The sequence below is a fragment of the Nerophis ophidion genome, linkage group LG14 (assembly GCF_033978795.1).
Source record: "Nerophis ophidion isolate RoL-2023_Sa linkage group LG14, RoL_Noph_v1.0, whole genome shotgun sequence".
Lineage (NCBI taxonomy): Eukaryota > Metazoa > Chordata > Actinopteri > Syngnathiformes > Syngnathidae > Nerophis > Nerophis ophidion.
This window is the reverse complement of record NC_084624.1, coordinates 2,335,237-2,357,736: the sequence shown is the minus strand read 5'-3', so window position 1 is coordinate 2,357,736 and position 22,500 is coordinate 2,335,237. Positions and strand designations below refer to the sequence as shown.

The window sequence follows — 22,500 nt, the reverse complement described above, 5'->3', positions numbered from 1 at the left end:
TTGCTCGGTCACACCCATCCTGTGATGTTGTGTTGCTCGGTCACACCCATCCTGTGATGTTGTGTTGCTCGGTCACACCCATCCTGTGATGTTGTGTTGCTCGGTCACACCCATCCTGTGATGTTGTGTTGCTCGGTCACACCCATCCTGTGATGTTGTGTTGCTCGGTCACACCCATCCTGTGAAGTTGTGTTGCTCGGTCACACCCATCCTGTGATGTTGTGTTGCTCGGTCACACCCATCCTGTGATGTTGTGTTGCTCGGTCACACCCATCCTGTGAAGTTGTGTTGCTCGGTCACACCCATCCTGTGATGTTGTGTTGCTCGGTCACACCCATCCTGTGATGTTGTGTTGCTCGGTCACATCCATCCTGTGATGTTGTGTTGCTCGGTCACACCCATCCTGTGATGTTGTGTTGCTCGGTCACACCCATCCTGTGATGTTGTGTTGCTCGGTCACACCCATCCTGTGATGTTGTGTTGCTCGGTCACACCCATCCTGTGATGTTGTGTTGCTCGGTCACACCCATCCTGTGATGTTGTGTTGCTCGGTCACACCCATCCTGTGAAGTTGTGTTGCTCGGTCACACCCATCCTGTGATGTTGAGTTGCTCGGTCACACCCATCCTGTGATGTTGTGTTGCTCGGTCACACCCATCCTGTGATGTTGTGTTGCTCGGTCACACCCATCACACCCATCCTGTGAAGTTGTGTTGCTCGGTCACACCCATCCTGTGAAGTTGTGTTGCTCGGTCACACCCATCCTGTGAAGTTGTGTTGCTCGGTCACACCCATCCTGTGAAGTTGTGTTGCTCGGTCACACCCATCCTGTGATGTTGTGTTGCTCGGTCACACCCATCCTGTGATGTTGTGTTGCTCGGTCACACCCATCCTGTGATGTTGTGTTGCTCGGTCACACCCATCCTGTGAAGTTGTGTTGCTCGGTCACACCCATCCTGTGAAGTTGTGTTGCTCGGTCACACCCATCCTGTGATGTTGTGTTGCTCGGTCACACCCATCCTGTGATGTTGTGTTGCTCGGTCACACCCATCCTGTGATGTTGTGTTGCTCGGTCACACCCATCCTGTGATGTTGTGTTGCTCGGTCACACCCATCCTGTGATGTTGTGTTGCTCGGTCACACCCATCCTGTGAAGTTGTGTTGCTCGGTCACACCCATCCTGTGAAGTTGTGTTGCTCGGTCACACCCATCCTGTGATGTTGTGTTGCTCGGTCACACCCATCCTGTGATGTTGTGTTGCTCGGTCACACCCATCCTGTGATGTTGTGTTGCTCGGTCACACCCATCCTGTGATGTTGTGTTGCTCGGTCACACCCATCCTGTGATGTTGTGTTGCTCGGTCACACCCATCCTGTGATGTTGTGTTGCTCGGTCACACCCATCCTGTGAAGTTGTGTTGCTCGGTCACACCCATCCTGTGATGTTGAGTTGCTCGGTCACACCCATCCTGTGATGTTGTGTTGCTCGGTCACACCCATCCTGTGATGTTGTGTTGCTCGGTCACACCCATCCTGTGATGTTGTGTTGCTCGGTCACACCCATCCTGTGATGTTGTGTTGCTCGGTCACACCCATCCTGTGATGTTGTGTTGCTCGGTCACACCCATCCTGTGATGTTGTGTTGCTCGGTCACACCCATCCTGTGAAGTTGTGTTGCTCGGTCACACCCATCCTGTGATGTTGTGTTGCTCGGTCACACCCATCCTGTGATGTTGTGTTGCTCGGTCACACCCATCCTGTGAAGTTGTGTTGCTCGGTCACACCCATCCTGTGATGTTGTGTTGCTCGGTCACACCCATCCTGTGATGTTGTGTTGCTCGGTCACATCCATCCTGTGATGTTGTGTTGCTCGGTCACACCCATCCTGTGATGTTGTGTTGCTCGGTCACACCCATCCTGTGATGTTGTGTTGCTCGGTCACACCCATCCTGTGATGTTGTGTTGCTCGGTCACACCCATCCTGTGATGTTGTGTTGCTCGGTCACACCCATCCTGTGATGTTGTGTTGCTCGGTCACACCCATCCTGTGAAGTTGTGTTGCTCGGTCACACCCATCCTGTGATGTTGAGTTGCTCGGTCACACCCATCCTGTGATGTTGTGTTGCTCGGTCACACCCATCCTGTGATGTTGTGTTGCTCGGTCACACCCATCACACCCATCCTGTGAAGTTGTGTTGCTCGGTCACACCCATCCTGTGAAGTTGTGTTGCTCGGTCACACCCATCCTGTGAAGTTGTGTTGCTCGGTCACACCCATCCTGTGAAGTTGTGTTGCTCGGTCACACCCATCCTGTGAAGTTGTGTTGCTCGGTCACACCCATCCTGTGAAGTTGTGTTGCTCGATCACACCCATCCTGTGAAGTTGTGTTGCTCGGTCACACCCATCCTGTGATGTTGTGTTGCTCGGTCACACCCATCCTGTGATGTTGTGTTGCTCGGTCACACCCATCCTGTGATGTTGTGTTGCTCGGTCACACCCATCCTGTGAAGTTGTGTTGCTCGGTCACACCCATCCTGTGAAGTTGTGTTGCTCGGTCACACCCATCCTGTGATGTTGTGTTGCTCGGTCACACCCATCCTGTGATGTTGTGTTGCTCGGTCACACCCATCCTGTGATGTTGTGTTGCTCGGTCACACCCATCCTGTGATGTTGTGTTGCTCGGTCACACCCATCCTGTGATGTTGTGTTGCTCGGTCACACCCATCCTGTGAAGTTGTGTTGCTCGGTCACACCCATCCTGTGAAGTTGTGTTGCTCGGTCACACCCATCCTGTGATGTTGTGTTGCTCGGTCACACCCATCCTGTGATGTTGTGTTGCTCGGTCACACCCATCCTGTGATGTTGTGTTGCTCGGTCACACCCATCCTGTGATGTTGTGTTGCTCGGTCACACCCATCCTGTGATGTTGTGTTGCTCGGTCACACCCATCCTGTGATGTTGTGTTGCTCGGTCACACCCATCCTGTGAAGTTGTGTTGCTCGGTCACACCCATCCTGTGATGTTGAGTTGCTCGGTCACACCCATCCTGTGATGTTGTGTTGCTCGGTCACACCCATCCTGTGATGTTGTGTTGCTCGGTCACACCCATCCTGTGATGTTGTGTTGCTCGGTCACACCCATCCTGTGATGTTGTGTTGCTCGGTCACACCCATCCTGTGATGTTGTGTTGCTCGGTCACACCCATCCTGTGATGTTGTGTTGCTCGGTCACACCCATCCTGTGAAGTTGTGTTGCTCGGTCACACCCATCCTGTGATGTTGTGTTGCTCGGTCACACCCATCCTGTGAAGTTGTGTTGCTCGGTCACACCCATCCTGTGAAGTTGTGTTGCTCGGTCACACCCATCCTGTGAAGTTGTGTTGCTCGGTCACACCCATCCTGTGAAGTTGTGTTGCTCGGTCACACCCATCCTGTGATGTTGTGTTGCTCGGTCACACCCATCCTGTGATGTTGTGTTGCTCGGTCACACCCATCCTGTGATGTTGTGTTGCTCGGTCACACCCATCCTGTGATGTTGTGTTGCTCGGTCACACCCATCCTGTGAAGTTGTGTTGCTCGGTCACACCCATCCTGTGAAGTTGTGTTGCTCGGTCACACCCATCCTGTGATGTTGTGTTGCTCGGTCACACCCATCCTGTGATGTTGTGTTGCTCGGTCACACCCATCCTGTGATGTTGTGTTGCTCGGTCACACCCATCCTGTGATGTTGTGTTGCTCGGTCACACCCATCCTGTGATGTTGTGTTGCTCGGTCACACCCATCCTGTGAAGTTGTGTTGCTCGGTCACACCCATCCTGTGATGTTGTGTTGCTCGGTCACACCCATCCTGTGAAGTTGTGTTGCTCGGTCACACCCATCCTGTGATGTTGTGTTGCTCGGTCACACCCATCCTGTGATGTTGTGTTGCTCGGTCACACCCATCCTGTGAAGTTGTGTTGCTCGGTCACACCCATCCTGTGAAGTTGTGTTGCTCGGTCACACCCATCCTGTGATGTTGTGTTGCTCGGTCACACCCATCCTGTGATGTTGTGTTGCTCGGTCACACCCATCCTGTGATGTTGTGTTGCTCGGTCACACCCATCCTGTGATGTTGTGTTGCTCGGTCACACCCATCCTGTGATGTTGTGTTGCTCGGTCACACCCATCCTGTGAAGTTGTGTTGCTCGGTCACACCCATCCTGTGAAGTTGTGTTGCTCGGTCACACCCATCCTGTGATGTTGTGTTGCTCGGTCACACCCATCCTGTGATGTTGTGTTGCTCGGTCACACCCATCCTGTGATGTTGTGTTGCTCGGTCACACCCATCCTGTGATGTTGTGTTGCTCGGTCACACCCATCCTGTGAAGTTGTGTTGCTCGGTCACACCCATCCTGTGAAGTTGTGTTGCTCGGTCACACCCATCCTGTGATGTTGTGTTGCTCGGTCACACCCATCCTGTGATGTTGTGTTGCTCGGTCACACCCATCCTGTGAAGTTGTGTTGCTCGGTCACACCCATCCTGTGATGTTGTGTTGCTCGGTCACACCCATCCTGTGATGTTGTGTTGCTCGGTCACACCCATCCTGTGAAGTTGTGTTGCTCGGTCACACCCATCCTGTGATGTTGTGTTGCTCGGTCACACCCATCCTGTGAAGTTGTGTTGCTCGGTCACACCCATCCTGTGATGTTGTGTTGCTCGGTCACACCCATCCTGTGATGTTGTGTTGCTCGGTCACACCCATCCTGTGAAGTTGTGTTGCTCGGTCACACCCATCCTGTGATGTTGTGTTGCTCGGTCACACCCATCCTGTGATGTTGTGTTGCTCGGTCACACCCATCCTGTGATGTTGTGTTGCTCGGTCACACCCATCCTGTGATGTTGTGTTGCTCGGTCACACCCATCCTGTGATGTTGTGTTGCTCGGTCACACCCATCCTGTGAAGTTGTGTTGCTCGGTCACACCCATCCTGTGATGTTGTGTTGCTCGGTCACACCCATCCTGTGAAGTTGTGTTGCTCGGTCACACCCATCCTGTGATGTTGTGTTGCTCGGTCACACCCATCCTGTGATGTTGTGTTGCTGGGTCACACCCATCCTGTGATGTTGTGTTGCTCGGTCACACCCATCCTGTGATGTTGTGTTGCTCGGTCACACCCATCCTGTGATGTTGTGTTGCTCGGTCACACCCATCCTGTGAAGTTGTGTTGCTCGGTCACACCCATCCTGTGATGTTGTGTTGCTCGGTCACACCCATCCTGTGATGTTGTGTTGCTCGGTCACACCCATCCTGTGATGTTGTGTTGCTCGGTCACACCCATCCTGTGATGTTGTGTTGCTCGGTCACACCCATCCTGTGAAGTTGTGTTGCTCGGTCACACCCATCCTGTGATGTTGTGTTGCTCGGTCACACCCATCCTGTGATGTTGTGTTGCTCGGTCACACCCATCCTGTGATGTTGTGTTGCTCGGTCACACCCATCCTGTGATGTTGTGTTGCTCGGTCACACCCATCCTGTGATGTTGTGTTGCTCGGTCACACCCATCCTGTGATGTTGTGTTGCTCGGTCACACCCATCCTGTGATGTTGTGTTGCTCGGTCACACCCATCCTGTGAAGTTGTGTTGCTCGGTCACACCCATCCTGTGAAGTTGTGTTGCTCGGTCACACCCATCCTGTGATGTTGTGTTGCTCGGTCACACCCATCCTGTGATGTTGTGTTGCTCGGTCACACCCATCCTGTGATGTTGTGTTGCTCGGTCACACCCATCCTGTGAAGTTGTGTTGCTCGGTCACACCCATCCTGTGATGTTGTGTTGCTCGGTCACACCCATCCTGTGAAGTTGTGTTGCTCGGTCACACCCATCCTGTGAAGTTGTGTTGCTCGGTCACACCCATCCTGTGATGTTGTGTTGCTCGGTCACACCCATCCTGTGAAGTTGTGTTGCTCGGTCACACCCATCCTGTGATGTTGTGTTGCTCGGTCACACCCATCCTGTGATGTTGTGTTGCTCGGTCACACCCATCCTGTGATGTTGTGTTGCTCGGTCACACCCATCCTGTGATGTTGTGTTGCTCGGTCACACCCATCCTGTGATGTTGTGTTGCTCGGTCACACCCATCCTGTGAAGTTGTGTTGCTCGGTCACACCCATCCTGTGATGTTGTGTTGCTCGGTCACACCCATCCTGTGATGTTGTGTTGCTCGGTCACACCCATCCTGTGATGTTGTGTTGCTCGGTCACACCCATCCTGTGATGGACTTGAGCCCCCTCTAGAACTATATGTCAAAGACAAAGATTTTAAGCTGGACAAACAATTTAACCACAGAATCCAATCTATTTTTTTTTTTACTCAGTGGTCTAGTGGTTAGAGTGACCGCCCTGAGATGGGTAGGTTGTGGGTTCAAACTCCGGCGGGATCATACCAAAGACTATAAAAAAATGGGAGCCATTCCCTCCCTGCTTGGCACTCAGCATCAAGGCTTGGAATTAGGGGTTAAATCACCAAAAATGATTTTCCAGGCGTGGCACCGCTGCTGCTCACTGCTCCCCTCACCTCCCAGGAGGTGATCAAGGGTGATGGGTCAAATGCAGAGGACACATTTCACCACACCTAGTGTGTGTGTGTGTGTGTGTGTGTGTGTGTGTGTGTGTGACAATCATTGCTACTTGAACTTAATTTGAACAGGTCATGCACCCTCCTTTGTCAGGAGTAGACAACTACAGTGCACTTGACACTAGAATGTAGACAACTACAGTGCACTTGACACTAGAATGTAGACAACTACAGTGCACTTGACACTAGAATGTAGACAACTACAGTGCACTTGACACTAGACTAGGTCATGCACCCTCCTTTGTCAGGAGTAGACAACTACAGTGCACTTGACACTAGAATGTAGACAAGTACAGTGCACTTGACACTAGAATGTAGAAAAGTACAGTGCACTTGAAACTAGAATGTAGACAAGTACAGTACACTTGACACTAGAATGTAGTCAAGTACAGTGCACTTGACACTAGAATGTAGACAAGTACAGTGCACTTGACACTAGAATGTAGACAAGTACAGTGCACTTGACACTAGAATGTAGACAAGTACAGTGCACTTGACACTAGAATGTAGACAAGTACAGTACACTTGACACTACAATGTAGAAAAGTACAGTGCACTTGACACTAGAATGTAGTCAAGTACTGTGCACTTGACACTAGAATGTAGACAAGTACAGTGCACTTGACACTAGAATGTAGACAAGTACAGTGCACTTGACACTAGAATGTAGACAAGTACAGTGCACTTGACACTAGAATGTAGACAAGTACAGTGCACTTGACACTAGAATGTAGACAAGTACAGTGCACTTGACACTAGAATGTAGACAAGTACAGTGCACTTGACACTAGAATGTAGACAACTACAGTGCACTTGACACTAGAATGTAGACAACTACAGTGCACTTGACACTAGAATGTAGACAACTACAGTTCACTTGACACTAGACTAGGTCATGCACCCTCCTTTGTCAGGAGTAGACAACTACAGTGCACTTGACACGAGAATGTAGACAACTACAGTGCACTTGACACTAGACTAGGTCATGCACCCTCCTTTGTCAGGAGTAGACAACTACAGTGCACTTGACACTAGAATGTAGACAACTACAGTGCACTTGACACTAGAATGTAGACAAGTACAGTACACTTGACACTAGAATGTAGAAAAGTACAGTGCACTTGACACTAGAATGTAGACAAGTACAGTACACTTGACACTAGAATGTAGTCAAGTACAGTGCACTTGACACTAGAATGTAGACAAGTACAGTGCACTTGACACTAGAATGTAGACAAGTACAGTGCACTTGACACAAGAATGTAGACAAGTACAGTGCACTTGACACTAGAATGTAGACAAGTACAGTGCACTTGACACTAGAATGTAGACAAGTACAGTGCACTTGACACTAGAATGTAGACAAGTACAGTGCACTCGACACAGAATGTAGACAAGTACAGTGCACTTGACACTAGAATGTAGACAAGTACAGTGCACTTGACACTAGAATGTAGACAAGTACAGTACACTTGACACTAGAATGTAGACAAGTACAGTGCACTTGACACTAGAATGTAGACAACTACAGTGCACTTGACACTAGAATGTAGACAACTACAGTGCACTTGACACTAGACTAGGTCATGCACCCTCCTTTGTCAGGAGTAGACAACTACAGTGCACTTGACACTAGAATGTAGACAACTACAGTGCACTTGACACTAGACTAGGTCATGCACCCTCCTTTGTCAGGAGTAGACAACTACAGTGCACTTGACACTAGAATGTAGACAACTACAGTGCACTTGACACTAGAATGTAGACAAGTACAGTACACTTGACACTAGAATGTAGACATGTACAGTACACTTGACACTAGAATGTAGACAAGTACAGTACACTTGACACTAGAATGTAGACAAGTACAGTGCACTTGACACTAGAATGTAGACAAGTACAGTGCACTTGACACTAGAATGTAGACAAGTACAGTGCACTTGACACAGAATGTAGACAAGTACAGTGCATTTGACACTAGAATGTAGACAAGTACAGTGCACTTGACACGAGAATGTAGACAAGTACAGTACACTTGACACTAGAATGTAGACAAGTACAGTGCACTTGACACTATAATGTAGACAAGTACAGTGCACTTGACACTAGAATGTAGACAACTACAGTGCACTTGACACTAGACTAGGTCATGCACCCTCATTTGTCAGGAGTAGACAACTACAGTGCACTTGACACTAGAATGTAGACAACTACAGTGCACTTGACACTAGAATGTAGACAAGTACAGTACACTTGACACTAGAATGTAGAAAAGTACAGTGCACTTGACACTATAATGTAGACAAGTACAGTACACTTGACACTAGAATGTAGACAAGTACAGTGCACTTGACACTAGAATGTAGACAAGTACAGTGCACTTGACACTAGAATGTAGACAAGTACAGTACACTTGACACTAGAATGTAGACAAGTACAGTGCACTTGACACTAGAATGTAGACAAGTACAGTGCACTTGACACTAGAATGTAGACAAGTACAGTACACTTGACACTAGAATGTAGACAAGTACAGTGCACTTGACAGTAGAATGTAGACAAGTACAGTGCACTTGACAGTAGAATGTAGACAACTACAGTGCACTTGACACTAGAATGTAGACAAGTACAGTACACTTGACACTAGAATGTAGACAAGTACAGTGCACTTGACACTAGAATGTAGACAAGTACAGTGCACTTGACACCAGAATGTAGACAAGTACAGTACACTTGACACTAGAATGTAGACAAGTACAGTGCACTTGACACTAGAATGTAGACAAGTACAGTGCACTTGACACTAGAATGTAGACAAGTACAGTGCACTTGACAGTGGAATGTAGACAAGTACAGTGCACTTGACAGTGGAATGTAGACAAAAGTACAGTGCACTTGACAGTAGAATGTAGACAAAAGTACAGTGCACTTGACAGTAGACTAGGTCATGACGCACTTTCCTGCCAACTGTTAGTTTGTCTGTTAAGAGGAAATCAAAAAAGTGAGCACATGGCCTTTATTTCTCACCTCCTTGCACTGACTTCCTGTTTGGTTCTAGAATGAATAAGAAAAATGAATGGTTTTTTTTCAAAGCTTTTAACGGCCAGGTTCCAAATTATTTAGTACTATTATCTTATTGTATATATTGCTTACAGATATTTTATTTATTACAATTATAGAACGTTAACATTTTCAAAGCAGTCCCAACGTACATCACAGACCTCCTCCTTATTTACTTTACAGTTTGCACATTGAGCTCCGAAGGCCTCTTCCGTCGTGGGCCCTAAATTGTAGAATGCTCTTTCACCTCATAGGGGGGTATAGCTCGTAAGGTAAAGTGGGTTTACCAGCAACTTGAGGGATCCAGGTTCGATCCCTGCTCCCACCATTCTTACCATGAATTGATGAAGGTGGACCCCGACTTAAACAAGTTGAAAAACTTATTGGGGTGTTACCATTTAGTGGTCAATTGTACGGAATATGTACTGTACTGTGCAATCTACTAATAAAAGTATCCATCAATCAATCAAGACTTCATCTCAAAATAGCCCTGAAAGTTTTAAGTCTTGTCTTGAAACTCACGTTTTTCCTGGCTTTCAACTTGGCATAAGTTGTGGTCGTCTGTGTCTTTTATTGCTTTCATGTAAACTATTTTAGTGTTTTATAAATTTAATTCAAGTCCTAAGCCGCTACTAGCAGTCTGATAGTTTATATATCAATGATGAAATATTAACATTGCAACACATGACAATGCGGCCGCTTTAGTTTACTAAATTGCAATTTTAAATTTCCCGCGGAGTTTCTTGTTGAAAACGTCGCGGAATGATGACACGTGTTTGTGACGTCACGGGTTGTAGCGGACATATTAGCCCAGCACCACACACGGCTAAAAGTTGTCTCTTTTCATGGCATAATCACACAGTAATTTGGACATCTGTGTTGCTGAATCTTTTGCAATTTGTTCAATTAATATTGGAGACGTCATGGAAGAATGCTGTTGGTGGAAAGCGGTGGATTGCAGCTGCCTTTAGCAACCAAAACACAGCCGGTGTTTCTTTGTTTGTTGTGAAACTTTAACAGAGAGCGGTCAAGCGAACATGTTTCTCTACGTCGACCAGCAAGTTTTTGGAGGGGAAAATTGTGATATTAAGTCGGCTCTTACCGGAGACTTGAGTGGAATATGCGACCTCCTCCTGCAGCTGTCAAAAAGGCATCTGTGATCTTGGCTCCTCGGCTTCTCTCAGAGACACTGGCGTTCACCGCAGCCATCCGACTTTCAGGTATGACTTTACAATCTCACTAAAACACTGTTAACACAATAAGCAGATAAGGGATTTTCCAGAAATATCCTAGTAAATGTGTCTAAATACATCTGAAACGCTCCCACTACTGGCACCTGGAGCCGTCGGCTTTTTTTTTTTTTTTTTTTTTTTGTGCTTCCTTCAAACTTTCCTCATCCACGAATCTCTCATCCTCGCTCAAATTAATGAGGAAATCGTCGCTTTCTCTGTCCAAATCGCTCTTGCTGCTGGTGGCCATGATTATAAACAATGTTCAGATGTGAGGAGCTCCACAACCCGTGACATCACGTGCACATCGTCTGCTACTTCCGGTACAGGCAAGGCTTTTTTATTAGCGACCAAAAGTTGCAAACTTTATCGTGGATGTTCTCTACTAAATCCTTTCAGCAAAAATATGGCAATATCGCAAAATGATGAAGTATGGAGCTGCTATCCCCGTTTAAATAAGAACATCTCATTTCAGTAGGCCTTTAATGCTCTTATTTAATTTACAGTGGTACCTCAACTTAAGAGGGTTTTGATATAAGTGCTGTCTCTCGGCTAATTGTGATGCTTTAAGTTTGCCAGCAGAAATTTGAGTCCCAAGACTCCCTGCTGCTAGTTGCCCAAAACATTGGATCTTACTCACTTGTTTATTTATTTATAGCTAGAGATGGACATAACTTTGCTTTTCCAACCAATGGGAAATAAGAAGGTGGATGATATTCATTGAATAAAAAAACAAAAATAACTTGGTGAAGCAATTTGAGCGTATCAATGCTAGTCTGCACCATACTCAAGCAGAATTGATTGATTGATTAAAAGAACATTTTATTAGTAGATTGCACAGTACAGTACATATTCCGTACAATTGACCACTAAATGGTAACACCCCAATAAGTTTTTCAACTTGTTTAAGTCGGGGTCCACATTAATCAATTCATGGTTATTAGAATGCATATAACGCCAGGCAAGAATGTTGAAATGCTTTCCAAATGGTGGACATTTATCCATGAAAATTTTGACAAGCTGCATAAGGTGTGTTTTGACAGAGAAGCAATTTGAAGGAGATACTATAGACTTCCACAGTCCAAGGTAAATGCTGTACATTATTATTATGTATTGTAAGCTCGACGTAAAATACCTACTCAGTGGCCTAGTGGTTAGAGTGACCGCCCGGAGATCAGTAGGTTGCTGCTGCTCACTGCTCCCCTCAAGGGTGATGGGTCAAATGCAGACAATCATTTTGCCACACCGAGTGTGTGTGACAATAATTGCTACTTGAACTTGTTGAAACTTAAAAAAAAAGGGGCTGCACTTTGCCACATAAAAGTCTCTGATGTCATAATGCAGCTCAAAGGCTGTCCAGAAGAAAAAAAGCTCCTTTAAACTGAGACATCAATTTGTGTTCCGGCAACACCAACACAGTTATTTCAGGGCAGTTCCTGACAATATTTCAAAATGAAGACCCAACAGTAAGTACACCACATTTGTTTGATTAGCGCAGGTATGCTAGCATGTAGCCATCGAGCAAGACGACGTATTGTTGGCGAGGCGCTTTACGTGCCGGTCTTTGATCTCCTCGCAGAAAAACATCTGAACAATGCGAAAGCGGCAAGTTTTTCTGCTGAGTATCGGTTTATCTTGGTTCTAAAAATGCCAACACTAACATGTCACCTTGTGGCGTAGTCCTGGCCTTGTGGAACGTTCTGGCCAGAGGAAATACAAAAGGTTTTCAAAGGCACCCCCCAGCAGCTTGAGAAAAATAAAGAACAATGACCAAGCTAAAATGTCTAGCAGGGTAAAGGGTTAGTGGAAAACATTGCCCTAACCCGGGGTGTCAAACGTACAGCCCCAGGTTTTTATCCGGCCCGCGGGATGAGTTTGCCAAGTATAAAAATGAGCCAACATTTTTCAATAAAAGAAACTGCTGTTCTAAATGTGTCCACTGGATGTCGCAACACCAATTCTTTGCATCTTTGTAGATTGTGCTACATATGTAAAAACAATCAAATAAACCACATGACGTTAGTTAGTGCACCGGTCGAAGAAAATAAGCAAACTACCTGAATAACATCCTGTATTTTTATTTTGATGTATTTTTTCATCTTGATAGATTGAAATGAACAACAAATGAGTTGACTGATGAACTTTATCACATCATTTACTCAGAAAGTATAAATAACAACAAATTAAGACAGAATACTATTAACCGCAACATGTAAGTGTAAAAAAAACTTATGATCCGCTGCCCGGATCATATTTTTGATTTAGATTTTTGAGTCTTTTTGTGTTTTCTGTTTGTTTTGGACTCATTCGGTTCCGGTTTGTGCGCCTCTGTTTGTTTCCATGGTAACTCATTGTTTTCACTTGCCGCCTGTTCCGAACGTGCACCTGTGTTGTGATTACTGTCTTTATTTAAGCCTGCCTTCTTCGTTCCTTCAGCCTTGCTTCCTAATTAACAAGTGACGACCTCTGTTCCCGGTTCTGTTTATGCTAGCTTCCATGCTAAGCCCTATTTGTTTTCTAGCTCCCATGCTAGTTTTGTCAAAGTCAGTTTTATTTCTTAATAAATCATTTTTCCTACCTGTGTCCGAAGCCGGACTGCATCCTTGGGAGAAGGAAACCCGCATCACCGTGCGACCAATGCGTCACAAAAACAACAATTTCAGTTGTTCTATTTTCAAACAGAGAAAACAATCTGAAGTTGTCTTTATTTTTAAGTTATTGTGCCACGATTTTACCAGTCCGGCCCACTTGGGAGTAGATTTTTCTCCATGTGGCCCCCGATCTAAAGTTGAGTTTGACACCCCTGCCCTAACCTAAACCTCCATCCTGTCTCTGTAACAGGGTCGGGCCAGAGTGGGCTTTTAGCTCAGGGGTCAGCACACTCGCCTCTCAAAATGAACAGCGGAAGTTGGACTCCCCGTGCAGAATGTGGTAAAATGGCAGCTGGGTTGCATCTCCTAAAGGAAGATCAACACGCCGCCATGAGAGAGGCGAGGAAACTGACGTCATCACGCCGGTGAAAAATAAACAGATTTTAGTACAAGAGACTCATTGGCTATAAATCTTACGGCGGGCAGCTGGGTGGTGTCTTATTTATGCCAGTGTCAGTGTTGGCGGCAGTCGCAGGCAGATGGAGGCGTGGGGGTGGAAGAGGGCGGATCCCTAAAGTAGAAGGTGGGCGTGGCCAAGCAGTAATCTGCTATTTTTTACTTTTACTGCATAACTTTGTGGCGCTTTCGAGAGCATTCCACTTGGTTGCTTTTCATGGAAAACACTCCTTACTGGTGCAGTTGACATATCTCGGTAAAAAGTAGACCTTAAAAAGTCAAGTCAGTTTTCCAAAGTTGAAAGAAAGCCTGCACGGTTTTGTGATGTTCTATTTGAATAAAGTCGGTGTATATTTCCTGAAAGCGCCAAGGGCGTTGGTGGTGGACTGAGCCAGGCCGTCCATGTTGACAAATACGCGGAGGGGGTCACTGGAAGGCCCCGCGTCACGCCCACCTCCGAGGACATGAACATGGAGGAATGTCGGCCAGGCAGCCAAGACTTGCAGGAATGACTTGCAGAAGAGCCATAAAAAAAAAATCAGGCCGGGGTGAGGGTTGAGGAGCGGTAGAAACAAGATGATTTAAGCAGATGTAAATGTGTTCTGAATACAGAGAAGTCCTTATTTGTCTTTGCAGGCTTCCACCATTCACCAGCATCACAATCCCATCATTGTGTGTTAGCCCACTGCTGCAGCAAGGCAGCCAGACGCTGACCCCCCCCCCCGTGGGGGAGGCGTGTTACTCCGGATTTTATCGTCCCCGGTTTGGGACATGTCGACTTTATGGCTGCCGCCGGCACGCCCAAACGTGGTTTGTGTGCTGCACACCGCATATTTATTTGGGTTTTTACAGTGCAAGAGATGACAACACGGGACATCTGTTAGAGGAAGTTATGACCATATTTAGTCATACAGTTGAGGCTTCCAAGGCAAACTGAAGTGTGGGCGGAAGACTGCCGAGCCATGGGGGGGCAGTAGTGAGCATTTGTGATTGTTAAGTGCTCACAAATATGTCTAAAAATGCATGGGTTCGTGGTCAAAAATATGATGTCTAAAAATGCATGGGTTCGTGGTCGAAAATATGTCTAAAAATGCATGGGGTCGTGGTCAAAAATATGTCTAAAAATGCATGGGTTCGTGGTCAAAAATATGTCTAAAAATGCATGGGTTCGTGGTCAAAAATATGATGTCTAAAAATGCATGGGTTCGTGGTCAAAAATATGGTGTCGAAAACTGCACGGGTTAGTGGTGGTGTAGGTCAGTGGTTCTCAAATGGGGGTATGCGTACCCCCATTTGAGGCCAAAGGGTACAATAGATTTTTTTTTTTAAATATTCTAAAAATAGCAACAATTCAAAAATCCTTTATAAATATATTTATTGAATAATACTTCAACAAAATATGAATGTAAGTTCATAAAGTGTGAAAAGAAATGCAACAATGCAATATTCATTTTTGTGGACATGTTCCATAAATATTGATGTTAAAGATTTCTTTTTTTGTGAAGAAATGTTTAGAAGTAAGTTGATGAATCCAGATGGATCTCTATTACAATCCCCAAAGAGGGCACTTTAAGTTGATGATTACTTCTATCTGGAGAAATCTGCATTTATCATTCAATCACTTGTTTATTTTTTCCCAAAAAATTGTAGTTATTTTTACATATTTTTTTCCAAATAGTTTAAGAAAGACCACTACAAATGAGCAATATTTTGCACTGTTCTACAATTTAATAAATCAGAAAGTGATGACATAGTGCTGTATTTTACTTCTTTATCTCTTTTTTTCAACCAAAAATGCTCTGCTGTGATTAGGGGGTACTTGAATTAAAAACATGTTGACAGGGGGTACATCACTGAAAAAAGGTGGACAACCACTGTTGTAGGTAATAGTCATGTATGAACAGTAAATAATGTAAGCTATATTTATTACCTTATTCATTACCTTTCCCCTGAACTTTTTCTATTAGAAATATTTCAAAAAAAAAAAAAAAAAAAGATACTGTAGTTCAGGGGTTCCCAAACTACGGCCAGCATCCAAAATCCGGCCTGCGCTAAGTCCCGAGTAAAAAACTAAACAAATTTTTCAAAAAAAGTGCAGTTTTTTTTAGTCATACACGCATTTTAGAAGAAATGGTTTTACATGGCCATGTACTGCTTGCCTGTGTATCGGCTGGGGACATCTCTGCGCTGCTGATCCGCCTCCGCTTGGGATGGTTTCCTGCTGGCTCCGCTGTGAACGGGACTCTCGCTGCTGTGTTGGATCCGCTTTGGACTGGACTCTCGCGACTGTGTTGGATCCATTGTGGATTGAACTTTCACAGTATCATGTTAGACCCGCTCGACATCCATTGCTTTCCTCCTCTCTAAGGTTCTCATAGTCATTATTGTCACCGACGTCCCACTGGGTCATTATTGTCACCGATGTCCCACTGGGTGTGAGTTTTCCTTGCCCTTATGTGGGCCTACCGAGGATGTCGTGGTGGTTTGTGCAGCCCTTTGAGACACTAGTGATTTAGGGCTATATAAGTAAACATTGATTGATTGATTGATTGACATATATTAGCTGCACTGCAGAGATATACCGGTGCAAAAGATTTTGTAAATGTTTATTTACATACTTTAATTGTTTTCAAACAGTGTCCGTCACGCGGCAGTAAAACGGCTCATCAAACAAAATAGAAGTCTTTTCTCATGGACCCACGAGACGCGGAAGCTAGCTTTCCAATCAGCTGAACAGTTTCAATAACTCCACTGTGACGTTTTGGGGTATTTACGAAACTGAAACAATAGAAAAATAATGCCATTGTATGTTAATAATACAAGACACTTTTAAACATTTGAGCATATTCACTTATGCTAACGACGCCAAGCTTGCTTACATTACAATAGCAAATACAAACATGCATGATAGCATTCCTAAATACTTCACACATGGGACGGTTTAGTAAGTGTGAATCCTTGTAGTTATATTGTAAAACTAACAAACATTGCTTGGAGTGATGAATGAAGAATACGTCCAATGTTATCACAAAGATAAAATAAGTCATATTTTTGGTTCGTTTAATAGTTCAAACAAATTGACATTATTGCAATCAGTTGATAAAACATTGTCCTTTACAATTATAAAAGCTTTTCACAAAAATCTACTACTCTGCTCGCATGTCAGCAGACTGGGGTAGATCCTGCTGACATCTATGTATCGAATGAATACACAATCCTTTTCAATCGGGAAAAAAAAAATCGTTTTTGAATCGAGAATTGTGTTGAATTGAAAAAAAAATCGAATTGTGACCCCAAGAATCGATATTGAATGGAATCGTGGGACACCCAAAGACTGGCAGCCCTACTTGCACGTTGTGGGAATCGAACCCGAGTCCTGTCTACATGAAAGAGTTTCCTAATGGCTATGGATGTCCTCCCAGGTTGATCTACCGGAGCGTCTACTGGTCGACATCTGAGGGCGTCACCTCCAACATGGCTATCGTCCTGCACTCCACGCCCCTCCTCTGGACCCGCCTGGCGGCGCTGATCTTCTCCTGCGTGGCCTTCTCGGTGGCGGTCCACGGCGGCCGGCTGTACCACGGCACGGGCGACTGGTGCATCTTCTGCTGGGCCTTCAGCTTCGCCGGCACCGTGCTGGTGCTGCTGGTGGAGCTGTTTGGCCTGCAGACCCGAGCTCCCGTGTCCTGGAAGAACTTCCCCATCACCTTCGCCTGCTACGCCGCCCTCTTGTGTCTGTCGGCCTCCATCATCTTCCCTCTCTACTACCTGAAGGGCTCCATGGGGCCCAGCCAGGTGCGCGACTATCGCATCGTGTCCACCGTCTTCTCCTGCCTGGCCACCATCGCCTACATGACCGAGGTGAGCATCAGTAAGGCGCGCCCGGGCGAGGTGGCGGGCTACATGGCCACCGCCCCCGGCCTGCTCAAGGTGTGCGAGACCTTCGTGGCCTGCATCATCTTCGTCTTCATCAGCGACCCCATCTTGTACGACCGCCACGACGCCCTGAAGTACTGCATGTCCGTCTACTGCATCTGCTTCATCCTGTCGGCCGCCATCATCCTGCTCTGCGTGGGCGAGTGCACCGGCTGCCTGCCCTTCCCCTTCGCCCGCTTCCTCTCCGCCTACGCCCTGCTGGCCGTGCTCCTCTACCTGTCGGCCACCATCGTCTGGCCCATCTTCAACTTCGACCCCAAGCACGGCGGGAGCAAGCAGCGGCCGTCCAACTGCGGCAACACGCAGGGTCTGTGTGTGTGGGACAAGCTGATGGCGGTGGCCGTGCTCACCGCCGTCAACCTCATCCTCTACCTGGCCGACCTCATCTACTCCGCCCGCCTCGTGTTCGTCAGCGCTTGAAGGAGGCGGCGCGGCGCTAGTAGGCCTCAGACAAAATGAAATTTGGCAGGGTTGGCTTCACTTAAGACTGCGATATCGCGATACTGCAATGACTTGATGGGCGGAATATCCCACTGAGAGCCAGCGTCCTCTGCAGTGAACATTTGTCTTCTTTGTAAGCCTGACATAAACAAGTTGACCAAAAACACTGCAGGGGACGCTGGTTTTTTTGGAGGATATTGGAAGAAAAAAAACAGCTGCGATACATAACGACAGATAGTGTGGCAAAAAAGTATTTAGTCAGCCGGCGATTGTGCAAGTTCTCCCACTTAAAATGATGACAGAGGTCTGTCATTTTCATCATAGGTACACTTCAACTGTGAGAGACAGAATGTGAAGAAAAATCCAGGAATTTATTTGTAAAATGATGGTGGAAAATAAGTATTTGGTCAAGCATTCAAAGCTCTCACTGATGGAAGGAGGTTTTGGCTGAAAATCTCACGATACATGGCCCCATTCATTCTTTCCTTAACACGGATCAATCGTCCTGTCCCCTTAGCAGAAAAACAGCCCCAAAGCATGATGTTTCCACCCCCATGCTTCACAGTAGGTATGGTGTTCTTGGGATGCAACTCAGTATTCTTCTTCCTCCAAACACGACGAGTTCAGTTTATACCAAAAAGTTCTATTTTGGTTTCATCTGACCACATGACATTCTCCCAATCCTCTGCTGTATCATCCATGTATCCATTTTGGTATAAACTCAACTGGTGGTGTTTGGAGGAAGAAGAATACTGAGTTGCATCCCAAGAACACCATACCTACTGTGAAGCATGGGGGTGGAAACATTTCCAGCATCATTTACAAATAAATTCTTTAAAATTCCTACAATGTGAATTCCTGGATTTTTTCCACATTCTGTCTCTCCCAGTTGAAGTGTACTTATGATGAAAATGACAGACCTCTGTCATCATTTGAAGTGGGAGAACTTGCACAATCGCTGGCTGACTAAATACTTTTTTGCCCCACTGTATGTAGCACAGGAGGCAAATGTGTAGATACAGTTTCTAGTATTGTTGTATATCAGACATTGATATTATTCTGCGATACATTACAATATACAGTGGTCCCTCTAACACTGATTTTTTTGTGTGTGGGGGGCGGGGGGTCCATTTTTTTAGAAGCATAGTTTGGCGTGAATCAAGCATTTTAAAGCATCCAAAAATGTTTAAATGAACTCAAGATATCATTACTACAGTAGTATTGGCCACTGGATGAGAGCAAACTAATCAGAGCATGCTGTTCAGTATCGTGGCCACTGATTGGCTCAGCCTTACATTATTATATTGGACTAAGAATGGTGTTTTCATGTGTAGAGCAGTGGTTCTCAACCTTTTTTTCACTGATGTACCCCCTGTGAATATTTTTTTAATTCGAGTACCCCCTAATCACAGCAAAGCATTTTTGGTTGGAAAAAAGATGATTATGTCATCACTTTCTGATTTATTAAATTGTATAACAGTGCAAAATATTGCTCATTTGTAGTGGTCTTTCTTCAACTATTTGAAAAAAAAGATATAAAAATAACTAAAAACTTGTTAAAAAATAAACAAGTGATTGAATGATAAATGCAGATTTCTCCAGATAGAAGTAATCATCAACTTAAAGTGCCCTCTTTGGGGATTGTAACTAAACATTTCTTCACAAAAAAAGAAATCTTTAACATCAATATTTATGGAACATGTCCACAAAAAATCTAGCTGTCAACACAGAATATTGTATTGTTGTATTTCTTTTCACACTTTATGAACTTACATTCATATTTTGTTGAAGTATTATTCAATATATATATACATATATATGTCACGTACCCCTTGGAATACCTTCAAGTACCCCCAGGGGTACACGTACCCCCATTTGAGAACCACTGGTCTAGAGGACTCTAGTAATGCTAAAAATACACTCAGAACGTCATAAACATGTTTTGATGCTCTCGCTATGAACATATTCCAATTTACAATTATTACTCTGCAGACATTAATTGACCATGTTCATAAACAAGTTGCTAAACAAAGGATCACTGAATATGTATCTGGTAAGGAAAGATTTATAGATACGCACTTATGAAAATCTTATCAATAAAAATTCAATGAAGATTTAGCTGCATTCACGGGGGAAAAGAGACAACGTGACCTTTCAAAATAAAGTACCGCTAATATGGTGGCGCCTGCCTGCCAAATTTTATTTGAATATGATGCGTACTGTCTTGATGAAGGAGACTGGTGCATGTGTGTTTGGGGGGAGGGGGGGTCAATAGGGGGGTCTTTGTGGCTATGTTTACACGTACAGCAACGTCGACAGACCGCTGGAGCATGCTAACGCTTATGTTTCATTCCTACTTCGGAGTCCAAATGGAGAGAAAGAAGTTCTTATGCAGTGCGCTTCATTGGCGGCAAAAATAAAAGAATGCATAATTGTAGTCGGGCACAATGACACTACTGGGACTCATTTGCACGTTTGTATTAACGGGCAAGAGAGTGGACTTTCTGTTGAAACAAAGGTGCAGAGCTAATGAGGTGAAATTTCAGGTTCAATGTTAAAAGGTCTTTTTAGGACGAACAATCAAGAATATAACAATTTATATATGTGGAATATGTGGCTTGAAAACATTTAAGGTACTGTATATTTACAGTATGTTTCTTTACATATACTGGATGTATCGTGTGTCCTGAGGGCTCCACTTGCTAATAACGTAAAGTGACACCAACTCTTTAGCAGGCGTCAAGAAGCGCTTCTCCTCTCTTAGGCTGATGTCAGTGTTGTACTTTTTCTTTTGAAATAACTTTTGTATTCCGCTGTTGGAAGTCTTTCAAGTGTGCCAGTGTTATGGGAACATTGTAACCCCGCATTTCATTAAAGACACGTATTCAAGTTGATGTTGGTGTTTCTGTGACTCTGTGAACCCTCAAGAACTTAACAGCATGGCTCAGATGGTAGAGCGGCCGGCCAGAAACTCAAGGGTCGCTACAAATTATACTTGCCAACACTCACGGATTTCCCAGGAGACTCACGAAATTCAGCACCTCTCCGGAAAATCTCCCGAAATTCAGGCGGTGCTGGAGGCCACGCCCCCTCCAGCTCCATGCGGACCTGAGTTGAGGACAGCCTGTTTTCACATCCGCTTTCCCACAATATAAACAGCGTGTCTGCCCAATGACGTTAGAACTGTAGAATGATCGAGGGCAAGTTCTTGGTTTCTTATGTGGGTTTATTGTTAGGCAGTTTCATTAAAGGGGAACATTATCACCAAACCTATGCAAGCGTCAATATATACCTTGATGTTGCAGAAAAAAGACCATCTATTTTTTTTTACCGATTTCCGAACTCTAAATCGGTGAATTTTGGCAAATTAAACGCCTTTCTGTTTATCGGTCTTTTAGCGATGACATCAGAACGTGACGTCACCGAGGTAATACAGCCGCCATATTCATTTTCACATTACAAACACCGGGTCTCAGCTCTGTTATTTTCCATTTTTTCAACTATTTTTTGGAACCTTGGAGACATCATGCCTGGTGGGTGTGTTGTCGGAGGGTGTAACAACACTAACAGGGAGGGATTCAAGTTGCACCACTGGCAAGAAATCTGCCGCCAGACCCCCATCGAATGTACCAGAGTGTCTTCACATTTGACCGGCGATGCTAAGACACACATGGCACAGAGATGTATGGATAACCTGCAGATGCATTTGCAACCATTAAGTCAACCAAATCACAAAGGTGAGTTTTGTTGATGTTGTTGACTTATGTGCTAATCAGACATATTTGGTCACGGCATGACTGCCGGCTAATCGATGCTAACATGCTACACTAATCGATGCTAACATGCTATTTACGCTAGCTGTATGTATATTTGAAACTAGATACCCACATTTAATGCGAAACAAACACTTACCAATCGACCGGCGATGCTAATAAGGCAGCCATGCTATGGGCCACTTCATTAGGTACACCCACGCTATGGCCCAATAGCGTCAATAACTTCAATTTCTTCTTCAATTTTGTTTTCGCTATCTGCCTCCATACTTCGACCATCTGTTTCAATACATGCGTAATCTGTTGAATCGCTTAAGCCGCTGAAATCCGAGTCTGAATCTGAGCTAATGTCGCTATATCTTGCGGTGGTAACCGCCATGTTGTTTGTATTGGCAGCACTGTA

The 22,500-nt window shown here is 45.2% G+C and overlaps 1 protein-coding gene across 2 annotated transcripts in view; it reads left to right on the top strand.

Annotated features, from left to right (window-relative positions):
* myadmb (myeloid associated differentiation marker b) overlaps positions 1–21,218 on the top strand; it is a 26,126-nt gene extending 4,908 nt beyond the window's left edge. The window contains exons 2-3 of one of the 2 annotated variants that reach the window (XM_061919584.1): positions 10,692–10,891; positions 17,370–21,218. In XM_061919584.1, the coding sequence (XP_061775568.1) occupies positions 17,422–18,303 (882 nt within the window). In that variant the 5' untranslated portion in view covers positions 10,692–10,891; positions 17,370–17,421 and the 3' untranslated portion in view covers positions 18,304–21,218. The remainder of the gene's footprint in view (positions 1–10,691; positions 10,892–17,369) is intronic. The other variant, XM_061919583.1, reaches the window with a different exon arrangement.
* Positions 21,219–22,500: the final 1,282 nt, after the last annotated feature.